Source organism: Gorilla gorilla, chromosome 19 (assembly GCF_029281585.2).
Source record: "Gorilla gorilla gorilla isolate KB3781 chromosome 19, NHGRI_mGorGor1-v2.1_pri, whole genome shotgun sequence".
Lineage (NCBI taxonomy): Eukaryota > Metazoa > Chordata > Mammalia > Primates > Hominidae > Gorilla > Gorilla gorilla.
Genome location: NC_073243.2, coordinates 19,348,202 through 19,373,963, shown reverse-complemented (window position 1 = coordinate 19,373,963; position 25,762 = coordinate 19,348,202). Strand labels below are relative to the sequence as shown.

The following is a 25,762-nucleotide window of genomic DNA, read 5'->3' as shown; positions in this document are numbered from 1 at the left end:
AGTGCTGGGATTACAGGTGTGAGCCACCGCTCCCAGCCCTAAGCTTCCTTTGTAAGTGAACTACTTCAAAAGGTTCCATTTAAAAGTTTGCTTTTAACTTTTCCTCCTAGATTTTGCTTTCTCACAGCCTCATTTCACAGTTTCTAGTGTTCCCTTTAAGACATCAATCAGATCATGTCTCTCCCACTCTTCTTAGTACTCCTGCCCCTCAATGCCCAACTCTCACAGTTCTCCGTAATCTTAAAATATATTCCAATTCTCTGTTAAGTATTAACAGGGTGTGGGCCCCACTTAACACTTCGAGCTTATTTCCTACTTTCATTCACTGTGCCCCTGCCACACTGACTTTTTTGCGTTCTTTGTGTGTGCCCAACATGCTGCTACCTCTGCGTCTTTGTCCCTGCAGTTCCCTTGGCCTGGAACAGTCCTCCACTGTTTCTCCACACAACTGACCCACTTTATTCACTCAGTGTCTGTTCAGTTGTCATCTCATTAGAGAGCATCCCTCACTGGAATATAAACCCCATGAGGGCAGGAACTTGGTCTGTTTTGCTCACTCCTGTATCTCCCAGCTTAGAATCACGGCTGTGGTTGAAGGAATGTATGAATTTATTGAGCATCACCTGCTAGCCATCAAGAAAAGTTGCCTAGATACATCCTTAGCCTCTTGTCAAGCAAACTGGCTGGTCCACCTTTTATTATGCTCTGGATAACCTAAGTCTGCTAGGAGCTACCTAACCTACTTTTCATCCAGCCCATTTTTGTTTTAGCAACTAAAATGCAATGTTTAAGGCCGGGCACAGTGGCTCACGCCTGTAATCTCAGCACTTTGGGAGGCCTAGGTGGGCGGATCACTTGAGGTCAGGAGTTCCAGACCAGCCTGACCAACATGGTGGAACCCCATCTCTACTAAACATACAAAAATTAGCCGAGCGTGGTGGCATGTGCCTGTAATCCCAGCTGCTCAGGAGACTGAGTCAGGAGAATCAGTTGAACCCGGGAGGTGGAGGTTGCAGTGATCCGAGATCGCGCCACCGCACTCCAGCCTGAGCAACAGAGACTGTCTCAAAAAATAATAATAATAAAATAAAATGTAGTGTTTAAGAGCTCAGACTCTGCAGCTGGACATGGATTTAAATCCTAGTTTAAGCTGTGATCATAAGCAAGTCAATTAATTGCTGTCAGTCTTAGTGTCCTCAGCTTTAAAAGGGGGATCATCTGTAGCTCACAAGTAGCTATGGGGATCCTAGGATATTTCTCAGTTGCAAGAAGAGCCTTTTTCCACAGCACCTAATGTTTCTTCCACAGCGACTGATGCTTTTCCCACAGCACCTGATGCTTTCACCCTGGCGCACAGTCTTTCTCTTGAGTCTCCTCTAAAATCACTCTCCATTTCTTTTCCTCAGTAAAAGTAAAAATTGAAAAAAATGTAATTTTTTTGTAAATAGTATATTGAACAGAAAATTTATCATAAACTTTTGTTAACTTGATGGAATTTGATCAGAAAAATACTTTTGACAACAACCCAAGCAACATAGGGAAAACATTCCATGTCCTAGGTATTCATTGACCAACACAATAGTCACTAGCCACATGTGGCTACTTAAATTTGATTAAAATTAAATAAAATTCAAAATTAACTTCTCAGTTGTACTAGTCGTATTCCAAGTACTCAGTAGCCATGTGGCTAGTAGCTCCCCCTAATGGACAGCACAGATTAATAGAACACTTGCACCATTTCCAGAAGTGCTTTGGATAGTCCTGTTCCAGAAAATGCTTCATTAGTGCAGGCTGGTAGAAATAAGGAAAGAAGGAACTTTGCTGTTTCCACTTTTTTTTTTTTTTTTGAGTCGGAGTCTGGCTCTGTCGCCCAGGCTGGAGTGCAGTGGTGCGATCTCGGCTCACTGCAAGCTCCCCTCCCGGGTTCACACCATTCTCCTGCCTCAGCCTCCCGAGTAGCTGGGACTACAGGCGCCCGCCACCAAGCCTGGCTAATTTTTTGTATTTTTGGTAGAGACGAGGTTTCACCGTGTTAGCAAGGATGGTCTTGATCTCCTGACCTCGTGATCCGCCCGCCTCGGCCTCCCAAAGTGCTGGGATTACAGGCGTGAGCCACCGCGCCTGGCCTTACTTCTGAAATTTATCTTGTTTATTGTTTTACTTATTGAACAAATGTCCCAGGTCATTGATGATTATATATAGTCCAGAGACCTCTTAAGGACTGTTCCTTTTATACCATTCTTTTCTTTTCTCTCCCTTTCCTGGTGACTACTGTCACCAGCTGTAGCTGTTAGCTTTCTCCTTGTGAATTATTTTTACTGAGAAATAAAATTTATCCATTAGCGGATATGTCAAAGTAAAGCTACTGAATTGTGCTGAGATACACAGGATTCTGTCACTGGCAAGGTGATTTGCTGTAGGCAATTTGAGATACTATCATGATTTACAGCCTTGCTGAACAAAATGAGAAATTGCTATGTCCCCAGAATCTCCTGTTGAACCTGTGGTATTTATTGAACTCCATCTGGTAAGGTACTGTCGGGAGGAGGAGATAACCATGGAATGGGTGTAGAGGGAGAAGTAATTGATAGTTAAATACGAATAGCCAGAACTAAAGCTTATTCACAGGGAGTTCTGAAGTCTAGGAGGGGAGATAAAAGAAATTGTATATGAGAAACTATATTTTAAGGTGAAAGGTAAAAAATGCTTAGGAGTTACTTTGAAAACTCAGGGAGAGATTTTTTAAGGAAGTAATGGGGAATGTATTTTGGATAGTCAGGGAAAGTCTTGTTGCAGGAGACATTGCTTGAACTGAGCTTTGAAAAATGGCCCTCCTTTGGACATGGGGACATGAGATTGAGGAGAGGTCACTGTTCTAGGTGGAAGGAATTAGTGGGATGTGAAGTTGGAAGAGTATGTTAAGGGCCAGATTATTAAGGGCGTTGGTTCAGCATTTGGATTTTATTCTGAGACTCATGGAGCGATACTACCGAAAGGAATCAGCCACGGTAGCGACAGAATAGGAATTGTGTGAGGCATGGCGAAATGACTGCAGTGTAGAGGATGGATTGGGAAGAAAGGAAGTCAGAGAGCAAGCTGTAGCAGTTGATGGCGAGCCATTGGTAGGGGCTGTGGGGCTGGTGAGGACTGATGGGAGAAAGACCACAGAGCATATGAAAGACAGGACTTTTGAAACCTGGTTGAATGTTGATGAGAGAGAATCAAAGATGACTCAAGTTCTAGGTCTGGATGACTCAGACAAATGGCTGAGCTGCTAAGAGGTAGAGGAGGAATAGATTTGAGAACAAATATTTTGACCTCACTTTTGGACATATTTGCTTTGCCCGGTATACTTCTATGTGGTGATGTCTAAGTTGGAAGTGTTTCCAGTCAGGAGTTTGGGGTGGAAATGGCTAGTTAGCTAATATTTGTTGTGCATCTCTTATGAAACCAGCCCAATTGTCACTGCTATACACGGTGAGCTTTTGAAAGATGTGTAAGTCATGCCACCGACTGTAACATGAGGCAGACGAACGTAGCAGAGTTGAATTGCATTCAGGAAAAACGTATTTTATGGTAGGTGCAAGCTACTGTGCCAGAGATGACAAAATGAGCAAGACACAACCTTAACCTTAACAGAACTTGCAGAACAGAGAGGGGAAGGCAAAGTATTTCAAATAAGCATGCATGTTGTGCTTTCTAGTTATACCAGGTTTTCTCTTCTACGTTCATGATTAATGGCACTACTTTTCAGCCAGACTCTCAAGTCAGTCACCAAAAAGTTATCCCCGACTCCCACCCAGATCTGCATCAGTCACCAAATCCCCCGGATGCTGTACACCTCTCACATCTGTGCTTTCCTCTCTCCTTCGTTCCGTTAGTACATAGTTCTCAACCTGGAGAACCCTGCACAGTACAGTTAACCTGAGAGCTTTTTTTTTTTTTTGAGATGGAGTCTCGCTCTATTGCCGAGGCTGGAGTGCAGTGGCGCGATCTCAGCTCACTGCAAGCTCCACCTCCCGGGTTCACGCCATTCTCCTGCCTCCACCTCCTGAGTAGCTGGGACTACAGACGCCCGCCACTGCGCCTGGCTAATTTTTTGTATTTTTAATAGAGACGGGGTTTCACTGTATTAGCCAGGATGGTCTCGATCTCCTCACTTCGTAATCCGCCCGCCTTGGCCTCCCAAAGTGCTGGGATTACAGGCATGAGCCACCAAGCCTGGCCACCTGGGAGCTTTTAAACATCCAGATTTGTGGGCTGGGCGTGGTGGCTCACGCCTGTTTTCCCAGCACTTTGGGAGGCCAAGGCGGGCAGGTCACAAGGTCAGGAGTTTGAGACTAGCCTGAGCAACATGGTGAAACCCCGTCTCTACTAAAAATACAAAAATTAGCCAGGCTTGGTGGTGCACTCCTGTAATCCTAGCTATTCGGGAGGCTGAGGCAGGAGAATTGCTTGAACCTGGGAAGCGGAGGTTGCAGTGAGCTGAGATCGCGCCATTGCACTCCAGCTTGGGCGACAAGAGTGAGACTCCGTTTCAAAAGAAAAAAAAGAAAAGAAAAGTAGTAGTGGTGGTAATTAATCACCAGTGAAGAGCTTTTCTAATCTGATGCCAAGGAAGATAGTATTTTCTGGGAAGCTGACACTTTAATGAAATATTTTTTGTGGAAGATCCTAATATAAGCCTGGAACAAAAAATTATTATTGTAGTTCTCCAAAGAGAATGTTATCACAGCCTCTACAATCATTTCTCTTTTATCTAATGGACATAGTTAAAGCAGAATAGGTATAAAATCATTTAGTCATGAAAGAATTACATGAAGAGACTGGGCACGGTGGCTTATGCCTGTAATCCCAGCACTTTGGGAGGCCGAGGCCAGGGGATCACCTCAGGTCAGGAGTTCAAGACCAGCCTGGCCAACATGGCGAAATCCTGTCTCTGCTAAGAATACAAAAAAATTAGCTGGGTATGGTGGCAGGCGCCTGTAATCTCAGCTGCTTCAGGAGGCTGAGGCAGGAGGATTGCTTGAACCCAGGAGGCAGAGGTTGCCATGAGCCGAGATCACACCATTGCACTCCAGTCTGGGCGACAAGAGAAACTCTTGTCTCAAAAAAAAAAAAAAAATTACATGAAGAACACTAATTCATTGCTAAAGGTTTGGCTAGAATAGAAGAACTATAGGAGTGTAGAGAAAGGAAATGCCAGGGTGGTGTGAATCTAGAAAGACTGAATACAGTGTGGGTTAGAACTGGAGTGGCTGGAGGGGAGTAGAGTGCATTTACTGTAGGAAATGAAGGAGCTCATTTAATTCCTGGATTAATTAATGACTAATCTTGGTGTTCTGATATTGGAGCTGAAATCTGGCATCATGGTGTTAATGGGATGGGTTCTGGCTTAAGAGCACAAATCTTGAGTCTGTCTTCTGCTAATTGTGTGATTTTAGGCAACCCACTTAAGTGAATTTCACTGTTGGTATATTACTTTTTCAATATAGTTAGAATCTGAGATGATGAATGTGAAGAACTTAACTGCCATAGGAGACATAAAAAATATTCCCACTTTCTGTCTTATTGCAAAATATTACAGGAAATTGTACATTTCCTTTTACTCCATAAAATGATGTTGACACTAATCTAGCAAAAAGTTACTAGGGCATTAAAATCTTTTACTATACAGAATTTTTTGTTTGTAAGTATAGGTGTTTTAGTTTCATGTGGCTGCTGTAACAGATTTCCACAAGCTAGATGGCTTAAAACAACAGAAACGTGTTCTTATGATTCTGGAGGACAGAAGTCTGATTGAAATCAGTATCACTGGGCTCAAATCAAGGTCTCAGTAGGGCCCTATTCCCTCTGGAGGCTCTAGGAGAGAATCTTTTTCCTGATTCTTCCACCTGCAAGAGGCTGCTGACATTCCTTGGCTATTGGCTGCATCATTCCAGTCTTCAAGGACAGCATCTTCAAATTTCTCTCTGTTCTGTGTTCACAAGACCTACTCTGAGTGGGTCAAACTCCCTCTGTGCCTTCTTTTTTTTTTTTTTTTGAGATGGAGTCTCACTCTGTGGTCCAGGCTGGAGTGCAATGGCGCAATCTCTGCTCACTGCAAGCTCCACCTCCCGGGCTCACGCCATTCTCCTGCCTCAGCCTCCCGAGTAGCTGGGACTACAGGCGCCCGCCACCACACCTGGCTAATTTTTGTATTTTTAGTGGAGATGGGGTTTCACCGTGTTAGCCAGGATGGTCTTGATCTCCTGACCTCGTGATCCACCCGCCTTGGCCTCTCAAAGTGCTGGGATTACAGGCGTGAGCCACCGCGGCCAGCCCCCTGCTCCCTTTTACAAGGATACGTGAACGGTTACGTGCTGCATAATGATGTTTTGGTCAATGCAGAGACACTTTATTTTTGTTGTTGTTGTTGTCATATAAGGTAACATTCCCAGGTTCCAGGGATTAGGATATTAGTATCTTATGGGGGTGACATTTTTCTGCCTACCATGGTAGGTAAAGTCGTGTAGTTTATTTGTCAGAAGATGTCTGAAATTCCTCTGTGTGCAGTTTCTGAATGCTCAAAGACCACGCGTGCCACACGGTTCAAGATACTACCAGTGAAGTGAATAAGATGGTTTCTGGGCTCAAGAAACTTCTTAAGTGAATCAGAATGCCACATTAGGAAACTGGTACTTTTGTAGACGGTGGGGAACCAGCTGAAATTGTTTGGTTAGGTGAGCTGTGTTTTAGGAAGATTAATAACGATCTGTGTGGGATAGAATAGAGAAGTAGAAGGATGAGAAGGGCAACAGGAATGATGCTAAGGCCTCAAGGAAATGTTGGTGTGATCAGCAAGGAATAGAAAGATGTCACGGTACATCCCAGAGGAAGGAGTTTGTTGTTAGATTTATTGAGGTGTAATTGACAAACAATAAAATGTACCAATTTAAACTGTCAGTTGACAAATATATACAGTCATATAACCACCAGCACAATCATGCTAGGAGATTTCTATCACCATAAAAAGTTCCCTTGAACTCCTTTGCAGTCAGTCCCATTGCCCTGGCTTCTGGCAATCACTGATTTGCTTTCTCTTGCTATAGTTTGCCTAGTATGGTTTGTTGTTGTTGTTGTTGTTGAGATGGAGTCTGGCTCTGTCGCCCAGGCTGGAGTGCAGTGGCTTGATCTCAGCTCACCGCATCCTCTGCCTCCCGGGTTCAAGCGATTCTCCTGCATCAGCCTCCCAAGTAGCTGGGATTACAAGTGTGTGCCACCCTGGTCTGGCTAATTTTTGTATTTTTAGTACAGACAGGGTTTCACCATGTTGGCCAGGCTGGTCTCGAACTCCTGACCTCAAGTGATCCTAGTTTGCCTACTATGAAACTACACTTTCATATGGGATCATACAGTATGTAGTCTTTTTTGCCTGGCTCCTTTCACATAGCATATTGCTTTTGAGATACATCTGTACCTCATGTGTCTGGTATCAGTCCCTTCTGTTTTATTGCTGAGTGCTCTTCCATTATATGGATGTGTGACAGTTGTGTCTGTTTGCCAGCTGGACATTCCGGTTGTTTCCAGTTGTTATGAATAAAGTTTCATTGAACATTTAAATAGAATTCTTTGTGTTTATTTTGAGGAAATAACTGGGGGTGGAATTGTTGGCCATAAGACAAGTATATGTTTAGCTTTATAAGAAACCATCAAACTGTTTTCCAGAATGGTTATGCCATTTTGCATTTCCATTAGCAGTGTATCAGGCTTCTAGCTTCTAGTTCTCCAATTTTTTTGTTTGTTTGTTTGTTTTTTGTTACCCAGGCTGGGGTGCAGTGGTATGATCATAGCTCACTGCAGCCTCGAGCTCCTGGGCTCAAGCAGTCCTTCCATCTCAGCCTCTCAAGTGGCTAGGACTACAGGTACACACCACCACACTTGGCTAATTTTTAAAATTTTTTTGTGGAGACGGGGGTCTCACTCTGTTGCCCAGCTGTTCTCAAACTGCTAGCTTCAAGCTGTTCTCCCGCCTCAGCCTTCCAAACTTTTGGGATTATAGGTGTGAACCACTGCGCTTGGCCTAGTTCTCCAAATCTTTGCCATAGCTTTTTAATTTTAGCCATACTAGTAGGTGTGTAGTGGTATTTCATTGTGATTTCAATTTGCATCTTAATTACTAATGATGCACATCTTTTCATGTGCTTATTTACTGTACATTTATCTTGTTTGGTGAACTCTCCAGTCTTTTTGCTCTTTTTTATCGGGTTGTCTTATTGAGTTGTAAGAGTTCTTAATATAATCTGTATACAAGTCTTTTTTTTTTTTTTTTTTTTTAAGACGGAGTCTCATTCTGTTGCCCAGGGTGGAGTGCAGTGGTACGATCTCAGCTCACTGCAACATCTGTCTCCTGGATTCAAGTGATTCCCCTGCCTCATCCTCCCTAGTAGCTGGGACTACAGGCGCACACCACTGCACCCAGCTAATTTTTGTGTTTTTGTAGAGACGGGGTTTTGCCATGTTGGCCAGGCTGGTCTCAAACTCCTGACCTCAAGTGATCCATCCACCTTGGCCTCCCAAAGTGCTGGGATTACAGGCGTGAGCCATCATGCCCAGCCTTGTCTGCAAGTTTTTTGTTGGATGTTTTGCACATATTTTCTCCCAGTCTGTGGCTTGCCTTTTTATTTTTTTATGACTTTTCAAGAACAGTTTTTAAAATTTGGTAGAGTCAAATTTAGCCATTTTTCTTCTGTAATTTTTTTTAACAGTTTATCTTTGCTTAATCTGAGGTCACTAAGATTTTTGCTATGTTTTAGTCTGGAAGTTCTGTAATTTTTGTGTTTTTTTTTAATTTTTATTTAATTTTTAAAAATTTTACCTGTCAATGATTTGAAGCTCATTTTTAAAAATTGTTTTCTTTTTGTTTTTGTTTTTAAAGAGACAGGAAGACAGGGTTTCCCAGGCTGGAGTGCAGTGGCTATTCACAGATGTGATCATAGTGCTTTATAGCCTCAAACTCCTGGGCTCAAGTGATCCTTCCTCCCCAGCCTCCTGAGTAGCTGGGACTTCATCTGGCTCTAGAAGGGCTACAGTTTTAACCCTTACATTTAGATATGTGATTTTGAGTTAGTTTTTATATGTAGTGGTGTCTAGGAATAGGGATTTGCATTTTCATATGGATCTCCAATTGTTCTGGTCCCATTGCTCTTTCCTCATTGAAATGCCTTCACACCATTGTCAGATCATTTGTATATGTCAAAGTCTATTCCTGGATTCTGTTATTTTCCATTGCTCTGGATATCTATCTTGATGCCAGTTTGATGCTGTCCTATTTACTGTAGCTTTATATGCAGCCTTGAGTCAGGTAAATGCTAAACCTTTTTCTTTCCCTCGCCCAGAATTTTTTTGGCTATTCTAGGAACTTTGCATTTCCACCCAAATTTTAGAATCAGCTGTCTGTGGTTATGCATGCCTATAATCCCAGCAGTTTAAAAGACCAAAGTGGGAGGATCCCTTGAGGCCAGGAGTTCAAGACCAGCTTGGGCGCCATACTGAGACCCTGTCTCTACAAAAAAATTGGCCGGATGTGGTGGTGCTCACCTGTAGTTCTAGCTGTTTGAGCCTAGGAGTTCAAGGCTGCAGTGAGTTATGATCAGGCCACTGCACCCCAGCCTGGGTGACAGAGGGAGACCCTGTTTCTAAGAAAAAAAAATTAGAATCATTCTTTCAAATTCTACAAGCACAGTTTGCTGGGATTTTTATTGGGAAGGTATTGGATCTATAGACCAATTTGGAGAGACCTGACATCTTCACAATATTGAGCTATTGAGCCTTCCAATCCTTGAGCATAGTATATAACTCTCTGTTTATTTAGGTTGCCTTTCATTTCTGTCAGCGGTGTTTTATAGTTTCAGTGTGCATGCATTGCACATTTTGTTAAGTTTATCTCTAAATATTTTGTATGTTTGGTATACTATTAAAAATGCATTATCATAGCCTGTACATTGGTAACCTAGAGCTTTGATAACATGAAATGAAGTAGGAAGAAGACTTTGATTTGAGGAAGATATGAAGTTTGATTTTGGACTTGTCGAGTTTATAGTAGCAGTCAGTCATTCTTTCAGCAGGAGCTGTTGAAGGAAAGAGAGATTTGGGTCCATTTTTATAGCAGTGACAGTAAAGTATGGGTATGCGTGAGACCATGTTCAGGGAAGAAAATTTAGAAAAAGTTCAGATGTAGGTCTGCACCTTGCAGCACTGTGCCGTTTTAGAAAGTGGGTAGTCAGAATAGGAGGTGAAGGGTCTGTAACAAGGTTAGGAAGAAAGCTAGAGTACAGAGTTAGGAAGCCAAAACAAGAGTTTTAAGAATGGGGTGGTTGAGAGTCGGAGGCTACAGAGAGGTTGAGGAGCTTGAAGAATAAGGAAAAGGTCATCAAAGTGGGTGATTTGATCATTGTGACTATTTAATAGAGTGATGTGGGTTGAAGCCAAGTTTCAGAAGGTTAGGGAGGTAAGGCAGGAAGTAGTGACCAAAGAGGACTCTTAAGAAATGGGTGGAGAAGGCAAAGCATATGATAGACTGCGCAGTCAAGAGCATAACTGTGGGGAAGAGATGTTTGTCTAGGGGTAGGAGGCGTTACTGTGAGCCTGTTTCTGAGGGTGAGGAGGTAAGCTTGGAGACAGGCATATCTTGAAGATGCAGTGGCTGCTGTTGTGGCTTAGAGTTTGGTAAGAAGTGAGAGGTTACAGAATTCTAGGCGTTCCAGATAGATAAACTGCTTTCTTCCCTTTTCATTTGGCTCTGGCTGTCATTTTAACATCCTAATTCTTTAAAATCACCAGCAGGGGGACAGGGCTTGTATGGCCTCTCAGCCAAATCTGACCTGAGACCTGTCGACTTGTTTTTGTGCAGTCCTTAAGCTAAGAATTTATTTATATGTTATAGATGTAACATATAAAAATAACTTATAACTATTAACTATATTTTAAATATTTTAACCTGGTTGAAGAAAAATCAAAACAATGTATCATGAAGTGAAAATTATATGAAATTCCATTTTCAGTGTTCATAAATAAAGTATTTTTAGGGAAACAGCCACATTCATTAATTTGTACTTTTATGTTCCAACTGGCAGAGTTGAGTAGTGTCCCAGAGACTGTATGGCTCCCAAAGCCTAAAATATTTGCTGTGTGGCCCTGTACAGAAAGTATGCCAACTCCTGACCTAGAAGGAAGAGTGTTCTAAAAATCACTCTTGGTTTCTCTTCTGGCTGTGCCATATAACTTCTGAAGAGGTAATTTGCTGATTAACTACTTTTTTGCAATAGAGATTGCACTGTTTATTTTAGGCTATTTGTAATGAATGAAGATTTTTTTGTCTTAAGCATGTTTTGTTAACTCAAGAGTGATGAACTATCAGAAAGGATACTTATTGAAAGTCTGATCATAGACTGCACTCATGGAGAACAGATAGGTATTATCTGGAAAGAAATATGAGAAAATTGGAAGTTCCTGGCATTCTTCACTGATACTTAGTGTAGCTTTTTTGGTGAAACTCTAGGTTTTATCTATTATTTAAATTTCTAGGTTTGCTCTCCTCTCCTCTCTCCTCTCCTTTTTTGAGACAGAGTCTTGCTCTGTCACCCAGGCTGGAATGCAGTGGCGTCATCTCTGGGACTACAGGCATGCGCCACCATGCCCGGCTAATTAAATTTCTAGGCTTGCTTTTCAAGTGAAAGTTGGAAGGGGACAAAGAAAAAACCACGGCTGGAAACTGGCCACTTGGTGAAGAATAAGTAGGCGGAGGAGTGGCAGCAGCGGTAAGCCTTACTAAACCAGACACTGCTCCGAGTGATTTAACCTGTCCTAATGACTTTACACATACTTCTCTGACAGTGGTCCCCAATCTTTTTGGCACCAGAGACTGGTTTTGTGGAAGACAGTTTGTCCATAGATGGGGTAGGGAAGGGAGTAGTTTCAGGATGAAACTGTTCCACCTCAGATCATCAGGCATTGGAGTCTCATAAGGAGCATGCAACCTAGATCCCTCGCATGCGCGGTTCACAGGAGGGTTCACGCTCCTGTGAGAATCTAATGCTGCTGCTGATCTCACAGGAGGCGGAGCTCAGGTGGTCATGCTGAGCTGGCTGACTTGCCGCAGCTCACCTCCTGCTGGGTGTGGCCCAGTTCCTAACATGCCACAAACTAGTACCCGTCCACAGCCTGGAGGTCAGGGACACCTGCTCTAAGATAATATCATTAGTCTCATTTTCCATGTGAGAAGACTGAAGCACAGAGAGGAAGTAAGTAACTTGCCCAAGGTCACACAGCTAGTAAATGGGTAAGCTGGGGTCAAACCCAGTCAGTGAGGCTCTGGAATGCGAGCTCTGGGCTATCAGTGTGCAGGGAGAATCTTGCAACACAGGACTGACTACCCCGGGTTGCCTTTCTAAGAATTGTAATAATAGCTAATATATTTTGACCACCTACTGCAGAGCAGGTTGTATTCTAAGGTTATTACATGTATTAGTACTTTCAGTGTTTACAACATCCTTGCAGGTGAAGAGAATGAGTCACCTGCCTAAGGTGTATCAAAAGTAGGCAGTAGTGGGACTGGGTTTGATCCCAGTCAGTCTGGCCCTAGAACCTGCGCACTGTAAATTCTCTCTCCATTTTGCTGAGAATAATGTTGTACTTTTTCTTGTAAGAACTGTACAGCTTGGTGACACTTCAAGGACACATTTGCATTGCTGTTTGTAAGCAGACAGTATTCCCCACGGGCTGGTAATGTCTCAGCCATAAGCACTCCTCCATTATACTGTGAAATGGTATGGCAATTGAAGTAGCGCTGGTAAGTGCTCATAAGCTGCCTGAGTGCATTAGTGATCTTTTGGGTTTCCCCTGACAAAAGCTGCTGGGTGGGGGAGCATCTGTAATTTTGTGACTAAGAGCCCCAAATCATGCTAAAGCCCTGCTTTTATCTAGCTGTTTCTCTGCTCATTACCTTGGTAGTTTATATCTTGTGTCATTGTCCAGGCAGCTGCTACATATTTGAATCAGGAATTCTGTAGAGAGACTAGGGCTGTTGCTGTAGATTTTGGAATTTATGTGTATAACTGATATTTAAGGAAATGTGTATGGTTTCCTAGAGAGCAGAGAGGGGGAAGATGTCTGAAACAGAGCTTTCAGGATCTCCTCCATTTGAAGGCTTAGATAGAGGAATCAGCAACTTTGCAGTCATTTTTTTTTCTTTTTCTTTTTCTCTCTCTCTTTTTTTTTAAGACAGGGTCTCTCTCTGTCACCCAGGCTGGAGTCAGTGGTGCGATCTCAGCTCACCACAACCTCTACCTCCTACCAGGCTAAAGCGAGCCTTCTGCCTCAGCCTCCTGAGTAGCTGGGACTACAGGTGCCCACCACCACCCCTGGCTCATTTTTGTATTTTTTTGTAGAGACGGGGTTTCACCATGTTGCCCAGGCTGGTCTCAAACTCATGGGCTTTAGAGATCCTCCTGCCTGGGCCCCACAAAGTGCTGGGATTACAGGTGTGAACCACCACACCCAGCCTAGATTGCCCTTTTAACTCTTAAAAGAGGCACCTCCTAATCTGCCAAAATGCTTAATGCATAAATATTTGCAGATCGACAGTTTAAGTGAAATGGAAATGGAAATTCCCCAGCCAGCTATAGTCATGCTGGGTTGGAGTTCTTGAGGAGCAAAAGATTTAGGTTGGCTAGAATACGGTGTGATTGAAACCAAGGTTAGAGGGTTCAGGTTGCTTATGGAAGAAAAGGTTACCACTGTGGAAACTTGGGGGCTGTCTCTTGGCAAGTGGGATATAATTTTGTAGCCACCAGGTTGAACTAGCAAGATGTGGTATACACTATAGCCATCCTTTTCAGTTGACTTGCATAGCATCTGGTGAGTGGCTGATACTATTGTCAGTGAACTCTTGGAGGAGAGGGCGAGGCTTGGGCTCATAATTATTTGTATTTCTCATAGAGAAATATACTGTGTTTATGTACTTTGTCTGTTTGACAAATCTGTTGACTGATACAAGCTTAAAAGGAGAATCTGACCAAGAAAATAAAAGATCAAAACCTTCTCTTGCATTTTCTGGGTCCAGTATGCTACAAACAAATACAGGCTTTATTTAAATCTTTTGAAGTAAGATACTACTTTTCTGGAACATTTTCTTTACACTAGCTTAAACCAGGAGGTCTCCCGCCACACTCCATTTGTATCCCCTATCAGAGTGCTCTCAGGGTTTACTGCGTTGGCTTAATTGCCTGTCTTCTCTATTACTCATAATTTTTTTTCTTTGTTTGGTTGTTTTTTGTTGTTGTTGTTTGTTTTTTGAGACGAACTGTCCTCTGTCACCCAGGCTGGAGTGCAGTGGCACGATCTTGGCCCACTGCAACCTTCACCTCCTGGGTTCCAGCGATTCTTCTGCTTCAGCCTCCTGAGTGGCTGGGACTACAGTTGTGTGCCACCACACCCAGATAATTTTTGTATTTTTAGTAGAGATGGGGTTTCACCATATTGGCCAGACTGATCTTGAACTGACCTCATGATCTGCCCGCCTCAGCCTCCCAAAGTGCTGGGATTACAGGCATGAGCCACCAGACCTGGCTGGTTGGTTTTTTTTTTTTTGAGACAGGGTCTTGCTCTGTTGTCCAGGCTGGAGTACAGTGGCACAATCTCGGCTCTTTGCAGCCTGAACCTCCTAGGCTCAAGGGGATCCTCCTGCCTCAGCCTCCCAAGTATGCACACCTCTGGTCCTAGCTACTCTGGAGGCAGAGGCAGGTGGGTCGCTTGAGCCTGGGAGTGCAAGGCAACGTAGCCCTGGCAACATAGCAAGGCCCATCTCTACAAAAAACTTAAAAATTTATAGCCAGGTGTGATGGCACACACTTGTGGTCCCAGGTACTAGGGAGGCTGTCAGGAGGATCACTTGAGCCCAGGAGTTTGAGACCAGGCCTGGCAACATAGTGATACCCCATCTCTACAAAAAGTTTAAAATTTAGCCAGGCATAGTGGTAAGCACCTGTAGTCCTAGCTACTCTGGAGGCTGAGGTGGGAAAGATCACTTGAGTTGAGGAGTTTCAGGAGTTTGAGTTCAGGAGTTTGAGGCTGTGATGAGCTAGGATTGTGCCACTGCGCTCCAGGCTGAGTGACAGAGACCCTATTTCGTTAAAAAGAAGAAGAAAAGATTGGGAAAGGATGCAGGGAAGCACGTGAAAGAGACAGAGAACCAGAATCAGAGGATGGTATTGTGGTTGCTGGAGTAAGAGAAGGGATGGACAACAGTGCGATGTGGTGTCAGAGGTCTAGGAGGAGAACCACTGGCAGGAGTCCATTGGACTTGGCAACTAGAGGGCCATGGGTGAGAGGCGTTTCAAGGGGATGGTGGGGACAGAAGAGGGAATGGCAGGTGAGACAGTGGTGTATGGTAGCTAGAGATGGCGGGGCTGAGGATTTCAGATGTGATGTGGAAGTGGGATGCTTTAATAGATAAGAGACTTAAACTGGCTCATATGCTGACTAGAACCACCCAGTTGAAAGAGAGACTGGAGTTTGGAGATGGGGTGGTTGATGATAAAGCAAAGGTCCTGAGGATCGAGGAGAGTGATCAGATTTAGGGAGCACATAGGGGCATTAAACTTGGGTAGGAAGGAGATACCCTTTCTGAGGAAGCAAAGGGGAGATGGGAATCATTGCTGGGATGGTGGGAGTTATTGGCAGTAGCTCAGTTTTCTCAGGGTGTTGGCATGGAATGAGGCAGGTTGGATGGGAGATGGGCTTGAGGGCGGTGTCAAGATTTGGAATGTCTGTGATGTGGAAGAGGGAGGGGTGAATGGACCAAGGCCCGGAGGATGATTGTAGCAGCACTGTGGAGCCATAGAGACCTTGATTGATAAAGCTGCCAGTTTGCATGGTTGTGTAAACCCCCATCTCATCCCTTCTCAAGACTCCAGAGCTCAGGCGAAGGAGAAGTTTCATGACGGCTTCCTCAGGGAAGCCTTTCCTGACCTTTTCCATTAACTTGCTTTATAGGCTCTTGTAGCTGTTTGTACCTTCTAGCTCTCTAATGTAGAGTTGTAGTTTTGCATTTGACTGTTGTAATTATTTTAACTATAAATTATAACAAAAGTTATTTGACTTATGGCTGGGCATGGTAGCTCATGCCTACAATGCCAGCAGTTTGGGAGGCCAAGGTGGGTGGATCACTTGAGGCCAGGAGTCTGAGACCAGCCTGGCCAACATGGCAAAACCCTGTCTCTACTAAAAATACAAAAATTAGCCGGGCGTGGTGGTGCCCACCTGTCACCCCAGCTGCTTGGGAGGTTGAAGGAGGAGAATCGCTTGAACCCAGGAGACGGAGGTTGCAGTAAGCCAAGATTGTGCCATTGCACTCTAGCCCAGGCGACAGAGTGAGACTCTGTCTCAAAAAAAAAAAAAAAAAAATTGTTTATCTTTGTTTTTCTCAGTAACTCAGGGCTCCAATGACAGGTATGTCAGAGTGCACTTACCATCGTGCAGCATCCAGCACCTAGTGGGCACTTGATAAATGCTTGTTGAATTTAAATTAATCAAATACAGTGGTTCTCAACCTTTTAACCTGCCCCAACGCACCTGTGGAAGATGGTGTGCCTCCATCTGAACCATTATTGACTGCCCTGATCCTCACCTGAAGGAGGATAGGTGCCAGGGTTGGAGAGCATAGTTAATATGATTACAGGCCCTGGAATAAGAATGTTGGGCTCAGATCCCAGCCCATCCTCTCACCAGCCTTGCAACTCAGGGGAAATCTGTAACCTCTCTGTGCCCCAGTGTCCTCCTCTATAAAATGGGGCTCGTATACAGCAGTACCTACCTCATAGGCTTGTCATGAAGATGACATGAAGCTGGGCACAGTGGGATGTGCCTGTGGTCCCAGCTGTGGGAGGCTGAGGCAGGGGGAACAGTTGAGTCCAGGAGTTTGAGTCTAGCCTGGGCAACATAGTGAGACCCTCATCTCTTTAAAAAAAAAAAAAAAAAAAAAAGAGGCTGGGCGCGGTAGCTCACGCCTGTACTCCGGACACTTTGGGAGGCCGAGGTGGGTGGATCACAAGGTCTGGAGTTTGAGACCATCCTGGCCAACATGGTGAAACCCCATCTCTACTAAAAATACAAAAAATGAACTGGGCATGGTGGCGTGTGCCTGTAGTCCCAGCTACTCAGGAGGCTGAGGCAGGAGAATCGCTTGAACCCAGGAGGCGGAGGTTGCAGTGAGCCCAGATCGTACCACTGCACTCCAGCCTCATGACAGAGCAAGACTCCGTCTCAAAAAAACAAACAAAAAAACAAAAAAAGAGAGAGAAATTAAATGAGGGAATTTATGTAAAGCTTTTAGAAGAACATGTGAAAATTAGGAAATTGTTGTTACTGTTAGTGGTTTCAAAAAATCTAGGTGATTTTGGTAGCCTTTTCTCCTGGAGAATTCCTGGCTTTATGGTGAAGGATTTTGTAGGGCAAGTGCCTGTCAGCATCTTTAGGTACATCTCTTCATTGTCATATACTGTATAATATTGAGCTTCTGAGAGGAGAAATCCCTGTAACCATGATGGTCTTCCTGGATCAGTGACCAGCACTCTGAAACAAAGCCATTCTTTTTTTTTTCTTTTTGATGAATATTTAAAAACGTGGAGACAGTAGGTTGCCCAGGCTGGTCTCAAACTCCTGGGCTCAAGTGATTCCCCCTGCTTTGGCCTCCCAAAGTTTTGGGATTACAGGTGTGAGCCACCGTACCCAGCCGTCAAAGCCATTCTTGATCCTGTAGGACCATCACTAAGAGATAGGAGAACTGTCAAGGGGCCAGTCACTTTGGGAGCTTTCCCGTCTGTGGGATGAGGGACTAGTGAATGCCGCCTGCTTTCCACCAGCCACGGTAAACTTGATTCTTTGTTTTCCTTGCAGAGGAGGTGGCCAAGTTGGAGAAGCACTTGATGCTCCTGCGGCAGGAGTATGTCAAGCTGCAGAAGAAACTGGCGGAGACAGAGAAGCGTTGCGCTCTCTTGGCCGCGCAGGCAAACAAGGAAAGCAGCAGCGAGTCCTTCATCAGCCGTCTGCTGGCCATCGTGGCAGACCTCTACGAGCAGGAGCAGTACAGGTGGGAGAGCTCCTAGACACAGAAGGCCCTTTGGCTTTATTCCTGGGCCACACTACAGCTTTTCTCTTTCACTTGCTTCCAAAATTTATTTATCTCTAATGAGGATATTAGCAAATCTATTCCCTAGAATAGAAGCTCCTTGAGGCAAGATTTTTTTTTTTTTTTTTTTTTTTTGAGATGGAGTCCTGCTCTGTTGCCCAGGCTGGAGTGCAGTGGCGAGATCGCGGCTCAGTGCAGCCTCTGCTTCCCAGGTTCAAGTGATTCTCTTGCCTCAGCCTCCCGAGTGGCTGGGACTACAGGCGCCCACCACCGTGCCCGGCTAATTTTTTATATTTTTAGTAGAGACGGGGTTTCAACATGTTAGCCAGGAGACGGTCTCCTGACCTCATGGTCCGCCTGCGTCGGCCTCCCAGAGTGCTGGGATTATAGGCGTGAGCCACCGTGCGGGGCCTGAGGCAAGATTTTTGTCTCTCGTTCACTGCTTATCTTCAGCAAAGAGTGCGGGAGTCATGGTGATAGCATTGCTAATCAAGCAGGAATTGACTTACGTGTCTAGGAATTCAGAGGGCAAAAGTCCGTTTCTCTTGAGATGATCAAAGCAAAACAGTCTTGGAACTAGTTGGAGAGTGCATCATGATGGTTGAGGTTGAAATCTGGAGCCATACAGCTTCTGTTAGAAGCTCAGGGCTGGGCACGGTGGCTCATGCCTATAATCCCAGCACTTTGGGAGGCCAAGGCGGGCGGATCACGAGGTCAGGAGATCATCCTGGCTAACATGGTGAAACCCCGTCTCTACAAAAAATATAAAAAATTTGCCGCGCATGGTGGTGGGCACCTGTAGTCCCAGCTACTCGGGAGGCTGAGGCAGGAGAATGGCGTAAACCCGGGAGATGGAGCTTGCAGTGAGCCGAGATTGTGCCACTGCACTCCAGCCTGGGCGACAGAGCGAGACTCCATCTCAAAAAAAAAAAAAAAAAAAAAAGAAGCTCAGCTGGCCACTTATTAGCTATGCGACTTCAATCTATATTACATACCTCAGGTTCCTGATCTATCAAATGAAGTTGCTGCTGCTACTTACCTTTGGGCTGTTGTGAGGATCAAATCAATAAATGCATGTTCAGCACTTGGAACACTGCATAGCACATAGTAAGCGCTCAGTTGCTAGCTGTCGTTTTTCTTTTTAAAACTTAAATTGTTTTCACTGGTTATAGCAGCAACAGGATGTTAGCTTTTGTTATTAAGGGAGTTTTGAGGTAGATGTTAAAGGCTGGATAGGGTTTAATAGGTAAAGACAGTGGTATTACAAGTAAGGGCAGTAACTGAGAAAAGCCTCAAAGATGAGGAAATACAGAGGATTTAGATGACAGAGAGGGGGCCAGTTTAGGGTACTTGCCCATGTAGAGGAGCAGTGAGAGGTGGGAAAAGCAGGGTAATTGCATTAGGACGCTCAGGTGAGGAGTTTGGACTTGGTCTAGGAAATAGAGCTGTGTGTTTTCCAGTTTGGGGACTGTCATAATCAGGGTGGTGTTTTAAGAAGATTAACATGTGGCTGGGCGCAGTGGCGCATGCCTGTAATCCCAGCAATTTGGGAGGCCGAGGCAGGTGGATCACCTGAGGTCAGGAGTTTGAGACCAGCCTGACCAACACGGTGGCACCCCGTCTCTACTACAACTACAAAAATTAGCTGGGTGTGGTGGTGGGTGCCTGTAATCCCAGCTACTTGGGAAGCTGAGGCAGGAGAATTGCTTGAATCTGGGCAGTGAGCTGAGATTGTGCCACTGCACTCCAGCCTGGGAGACGGAGAGAGACCCTGTCTTAAATAAATAAATAAATAAAGATTAACATGCTAATGTTGGCCAGGCATGGTGGCTTACGCCTGTAATCCCAGCACTTAGGAGGCCAAGGCGGGCGGGTCACTTGAGGTCAGGAGTTTAAGACCAGCCTGGCTAACATGGTGAAACCCCGTTTCTACTAAAAATAAAAAAAATTAGCTAGGTGTGGTGGTGGGCGCCTGTAATCCCAGCTACTCGGGAGGCTGAGGCAGGAGAATTGCTTGAACTCGATAGGCGGAGGTTGCAGTGAGCCAAGATTGCGCCACTGCATGGCAGCCTGGGCAACAGGGTGAGACCCTGTCTCAAAAAAAAAAAAAAAAAGGCATGCTAATGTCATCTAGGTGAAATTGTAAAGAGAAAAGAGCAGGGTGAGCACCTGTGATGTTGCGTATAGTCCAGGACAGCAATGATGAAAGACTGAATTGGGGTGCTGGATATGGCAAAGAAACACAGATGTGAATATACATAAGAAGGAAGGACTTGAGCCACTAGGGAGATAGAAGCTCATTCTACATAAGACTTAGTAAAATTTTCAAATAATTATGACATTTTAAATAGATCGCTCACACCTGTAATCCCAGCACTTTGGGAGGCCGAGGCAGGTGGATCACCTGAGGTCAGGAGTTTGAGACCAGACTGACCAACATGAGGAAACCCCATCTGTACTAAAAATACAAAAATTAGCCACATGTGGTGGCACACGCCTGTAATCCCAGCTACTCAGGAGGTTGAGGCAGAAGAATTGCTTCAACCTGGGAGGTGGAGGTTGCAGTGAGCCGAGATTGTGCCACTGCACTCCAGCCTGGGTGATTGAGTGAGACAGTCCTAAAAAAAAGTCAAAATTTCGAGGATGCAAATAACAATAAAATACCTCAGGATTCAAAACTGCTATCAATTTAGCCCTTTCTAAATAAAAGAATAATCTATTACATAAAAAAGGAAGTATATATTCTGAGTAAAGGATAGTTCCATAAATTGAATAGATGTAGCTTCTTGTGAAATATAATCCATCATCTTTTTTTCCCTCTTCTTCCATGAACAAGTGAAAACTTTGTTTCTTACTGGCCCAGGGAAGCCTAATGTTTTTCTGTTACAGACACATCTCTCCTACTCTTTGAGGCTCTTTCCCATTAGAACGCCCATCATTTAGTTTCTCAATTACTTATCAATTGATTAGTAATTTTATTTTGCCTTCATTGTGTTGAAGTCCTTCTAGGAGACAATGGGAATGAGACTGGGCAGTTTCCTTCCTGTCACTTTTTGGCTAGTTATGGTATGATCTTAGGACTCCCAACAAGTCTCCCTTCAGCTTCTAAAACCTGCCCTAGGCCGGACGAGGTGGCTCACTCCTGTAATTCCAGCACTTTGGGAGGCTGAGGCAGGTGGATTGCTTGAGGCCAGGAGTTTGAGACCAGCCTGACCAAATGGCAAAACCCTGTCTCTACTAAAATTACAAAAAATTAGCTGGGCTTAGTGGCACATGCCTGTAATCCCAGCCACTCAGGAGGCTGAGGCAGGAGAATTGCCTGAACCCGGAAGGCGGAGGTTGCAGTGAGCTGAGGTCGTGCCACTGCACTCCAGCCTGGGGGATGGAGTGAGACCCTGTCTAAAAAAAAAACAAGGCTGGGTGTGGTGGCTCACACCTGTAATCCCAGCGCTTTTTGAGAGGTTGAGTTGGGCGGATCAGGAGTTCGAGACTAGCCTGACCAACAAACGGTGAAACTCTGTCTCTACTAAAAATACAAAAATAGGCGGAGCATGGTGGCGCGCACTTGTAATCCCAGCTACTCAGCAGGCAGAGGCAGGAGAATCGCTTGAACCTGGGAGGTGGAGGTTGTGGTGAGCCTGAGCCTGGATTGTGCCATTGTACTCCAGCCTGGGCGACAAGAGTGAACTCCATCTCAAAAAAAAAAAAAAAAAAAAAAAAAAAAAAGCCTGCTGTTTATCTAAAGAAGATTGAAACTCTATGTTATCTACAGTTAAATATCAGATAGGGAATGGAGTCTTCATAGGGGACCAAGTGTCGAGATGTGGTAACTGAAACTGAGGAATCAGTTTCTAAAGCAGACATCTTTTACCAACGTAGGGGAAAAAATACCTTTATCCCATAACATGCATTTTGTTGAAAGATTTAAATAGTATTTTTATGTACATCTTAGTAGCCAGAATGACTGATGTGTAGGTTTTAAAATTTTTTAAGTTGAGAAATGTGGAAGAAACTGGTAGCCTTTTTTTTTTTTTTTTTTTTTTTTTTAAATAAATAAGAGACAGAGTCTCACTCTGTTGCCCAGGCTGGTCTCAAACTCCTAGTCCTGGCCTCCCAAAGTGCTGGGATTACAGGTGTGTGCCACTGTGCCTGGCCTACATTTCAAGTTCAGGAGAACAGTTTTGTCCCAGAAGGTAGTTAAAAACGATGGCCATGTGTAGTTATGTACTGTACTCACTCTTTTACCAAACAAACCTATAGTTCTTCCTAGTGAAGTGTTTGAGAAACTAGCAAGAAACTATTCATCTCCTCTCCAGTTACAACATTCTGGTTTCCATGTTTTAAAAGGAAATACTCTTTAATTGAGTGGAATCAAGTTTTTTAAAAAAATTACTAGGTCCTTAATTGTTTCAACATAGAATCCTCATGGACTGGACTTGTTTGATTTTCTGGTTTTCATTTGTGTTTTAAAAAACTTATTATTGGAAATTATTGATGAAATCCTTATCTTTATTTCCCTTTGGTATGTCAGATTACAAAAGATAGAATTTTGACCTGACATTCATGAATGTGGTAGAAATTTTCTAGAAACATTCATTTTTGTAATTTTGTGGCTAAAAGTTATACTCGTGGTTGAAACAGTACAGACTGAAAATCTGTTTATTAGGATGTAATACTTTATAAATATATTTAGAGTTTAAAAATTATTTGTGCTTTGTAGGTAGCTTCTTGTTTTCATTAAATTGTTTACACTTTGTCACAGGTTGTGCTGATACAGTTTGATGTTCTGTTTTGCACAGAGTATTCTGTTTCTTCTTTGACTATTAATAATGTTCTACTGTGTTAACAGCAGTTTGTAATAATTTGAAATAATAAATACTCTCTTAATCTTGTGATCTAATATCCATTAGTTATAGCTTGGTCTTTGATAGAACTAGAATTGCTGATACTTTCAAATGATGATTAAGTGTATTCTAGACAATACTCTTGTAGCATAGAATGTGTCTCTGTCAAGCATTATATACAAACAATATTCTGTTTGGGTTTCCTCTTTTTTTTTTGAGACAGAGTCTTGCTCTGTTGCCCAGGCTGGAGTGCAGTGGCACGATCTCGGCTCACTGCAACCTCTGCCTCCTGGGTTCAAGCGATTCTCCTGCCTCAGCCTCCTGACCAACTGGGATTACAGGTGCCTGCTACCATGCTTGGCTAATTTTTGTATTTTTAGTAGAGACGGGGTTTCACTATGTTAGCCAGGATGGTCTCAATCTCCTAACCTCGTGATCTGCCCACCTCGGCCTCCCAAAGTGCTGAGATTTCAGGTGTGAGCCCCCACGCCTGGCTTGGGTTTCCTTTTAAATGGATGGGTTAATTCGTGTAATGGTATTTTTTTTCTTTTTCTTTTTTTCCATATAGTGGTTTTTGTGTATTTAGTTTCCAAAGACTTTCCAACCTAGTAAATAATTTTAAAGTTGAATATGAAAATAAAACATATAACTACAAGCAGGATGATGACAGTGACTTTGGATTCCTGCCAGCATAGCCATACGGCATGTGTTCGTGTCAGCCTAGTGGGTCATCTTGACGTTTTTGTTAACTGCCCAGATGCTCTCCTCCAGTAGTATTTGACATTTCAGAGTTAAACATAAATATCTATTCAGGAAGATCTTTTCATATAATGGCATGTCATAATTATGGAAACATGTTTTGAAAAGAAAGCTTTTTCCTCACCCCATTTTTTATAAGTAGTTGAGTAAAAAATGGTCAATATTAGGTCTGAATGTTTCTAGTGAGAACAGGAGTCCAGATACTGGGTTTCAGTGACTGCTTGTTAGTTTGTTCACGGTTTTTCTGTTTAACCTTGCTTGAGCGTTACTGTGGAGCATAGTAGCACTGTAGTCTCAGAGTTGTCATCACCATCTTTAACCTTTCTGTCTTTCTCTCCCTGATGGTTTAGCTTGTTTCAGTCTATGTAAAATATCCTCTACTTTTTATGTGAATATTAATCATCCTACTTAACTTGTAGGTTCACCACCGTAAGAATCCCATGAGAAGATGTATTTGAAAGCAGAGCATGCCATGTGAATTAAAGCCAGAATTTATCAATAGAAAACATTTCTAGCAACATACTATAAAGATGACTCGCCAGAATTCAGTGCTAGCATACAGAAATAATTCTTCGCTGTAATTTTTTCTTTTGCAGATGTATGTTGATGGATACTCATGTGTTTATCAGCTATGAATCCTAGCTATACCTAGTTATGATGACATTTTTCTAATATATGTGGATCTTTTTCTTCATCAGCGATCTGAAGATAAAGGTTGGGGACAGGCACATTAGTGCTCACAAGTTTGTCCTGGCAGCCCGCAGTGACAGCTGGAGTCTGGCTAACTTGTCTTCCACTAAAGAGTTGGACCTGTCAGGTGAGCCTTTGAGTGATCAGGGACACAAAACTGCTAGCGGAAGGGCTCTTGGCAGAAGGTTATGGTGTCTCATTTTGAAATATTTGTGATTTAATGAAAGTAAAATAATTTAGCAATTGATGGCGACCATGAACTAGTTAAATAATTAATGAATCAGTAGGTTGTACTTTTAGGTACTTTGTGTACCTACCTATTTAGGAGGTAATACCTGGCTAACAAATCGTAAATATTTGAGTATCTGCAATGTCCTTATGATTTATAAAATGTAAATATTTTTCCATACACTCATTTCATGAAAAATATGCTGTAAATAAGGATTCATGTCCAGAAAAAAATTTTCCCTCAAGTCTAATAAAAAGTCCTGCTGTCAAATTGCTTAAAACTTCATGCTAGATGCCAAAGGACTTTTTTTTTTTTCTTTTTTTTTTTTTTTTTTTGAGACAGAGTCTCACTCTGTTACCCAGGCTGGAGTGCAATAGTGATCTCGGCTCTCTGCAACCTCCGCCTCCCAGGTTCAAGTGATTCTCGTGCCTCAGCCTCCCAAGTAGCTGGGATTACAGGCACCCGCCACCACGCCCAGCTAATTTTTGTATTTTTAGTAGAGACAGGGTTTTACCATGTTGGCCAGACTTGTCTTGATCTCCTGACCTTAGGTGGTCCACCCACCTCAGCCTCCCAAAGTGCTGGGATTACAGGCGTGAGCCACCGTGTCTGGCCAAAGTACTTTTTCTAGTCTATCAGAACTGAACTCAGAATAGTTACTCTGAAGAATAACAGTATTCTTTCTTTAACATCAAAAGATGACCATTAGCCTTCAGAATTTTAATAGGTTTGGGTTACTATGTGAGATGGTGGATATGTTAATTTGCTTCACCATAGTGCCCATTTTACTATATATGTATCCCACAGCATTGTGTCATATAGCTTAAATATACACAATACAATTTGTTTTTAAAAAAAGAATTTTAAGGCCGGGTATGGTGGCTCATGCCTGTAATCCTAGCACTTTGAGAGGCCAAGGTGGGAGGATCACTTGAGCCCAGGGAATTCAAGACTAGCCTGGGCAAGACCCTGTCTCTGCAGTAAATTAAAAAAAAATTAGCTGGACAGGATGGCATGTGCTTGTAGTCCCAGCTTGTTGGGAATCTGAGGTGGATGGATTTCTTGAGCCAAGAG

The 25,762-nt window shown here is 43.4% G+C and overlaps 1 protein-coding gene across 5 annotated transcripts in view; it reads left to right on the top strand.

Moving 5' to 3' along the window:
* ANKFY1 (ankyrin repeat and FYVE domain containing 1) overlaps positions 1-25,762 on the top strand; it is a 99,590-nt gene that overhangs the window by 3,644 nt on the left and 70,184 nt on the right. For 4 of the 5 annotated variants that reach the window (XM_055367182.2, XM_031003433.3, XM_055367181.2 and 1 more), the window contains exons 2-3: positions 17,935-18,127; positions 24,468-24,586. In XM_055367182.2, coding sequence (XP_055223157.1) covers positions 17,935-18,127; positions 24,468-24,586 — 312 coding nt within the window. The remainder of the gene's footprint in view (positions 1-17,934; positions 18,128-24,467; positions 24,587-25,762) is intronic. The other variant, XM_063700524.1, reaches the window with a different exon arrangement.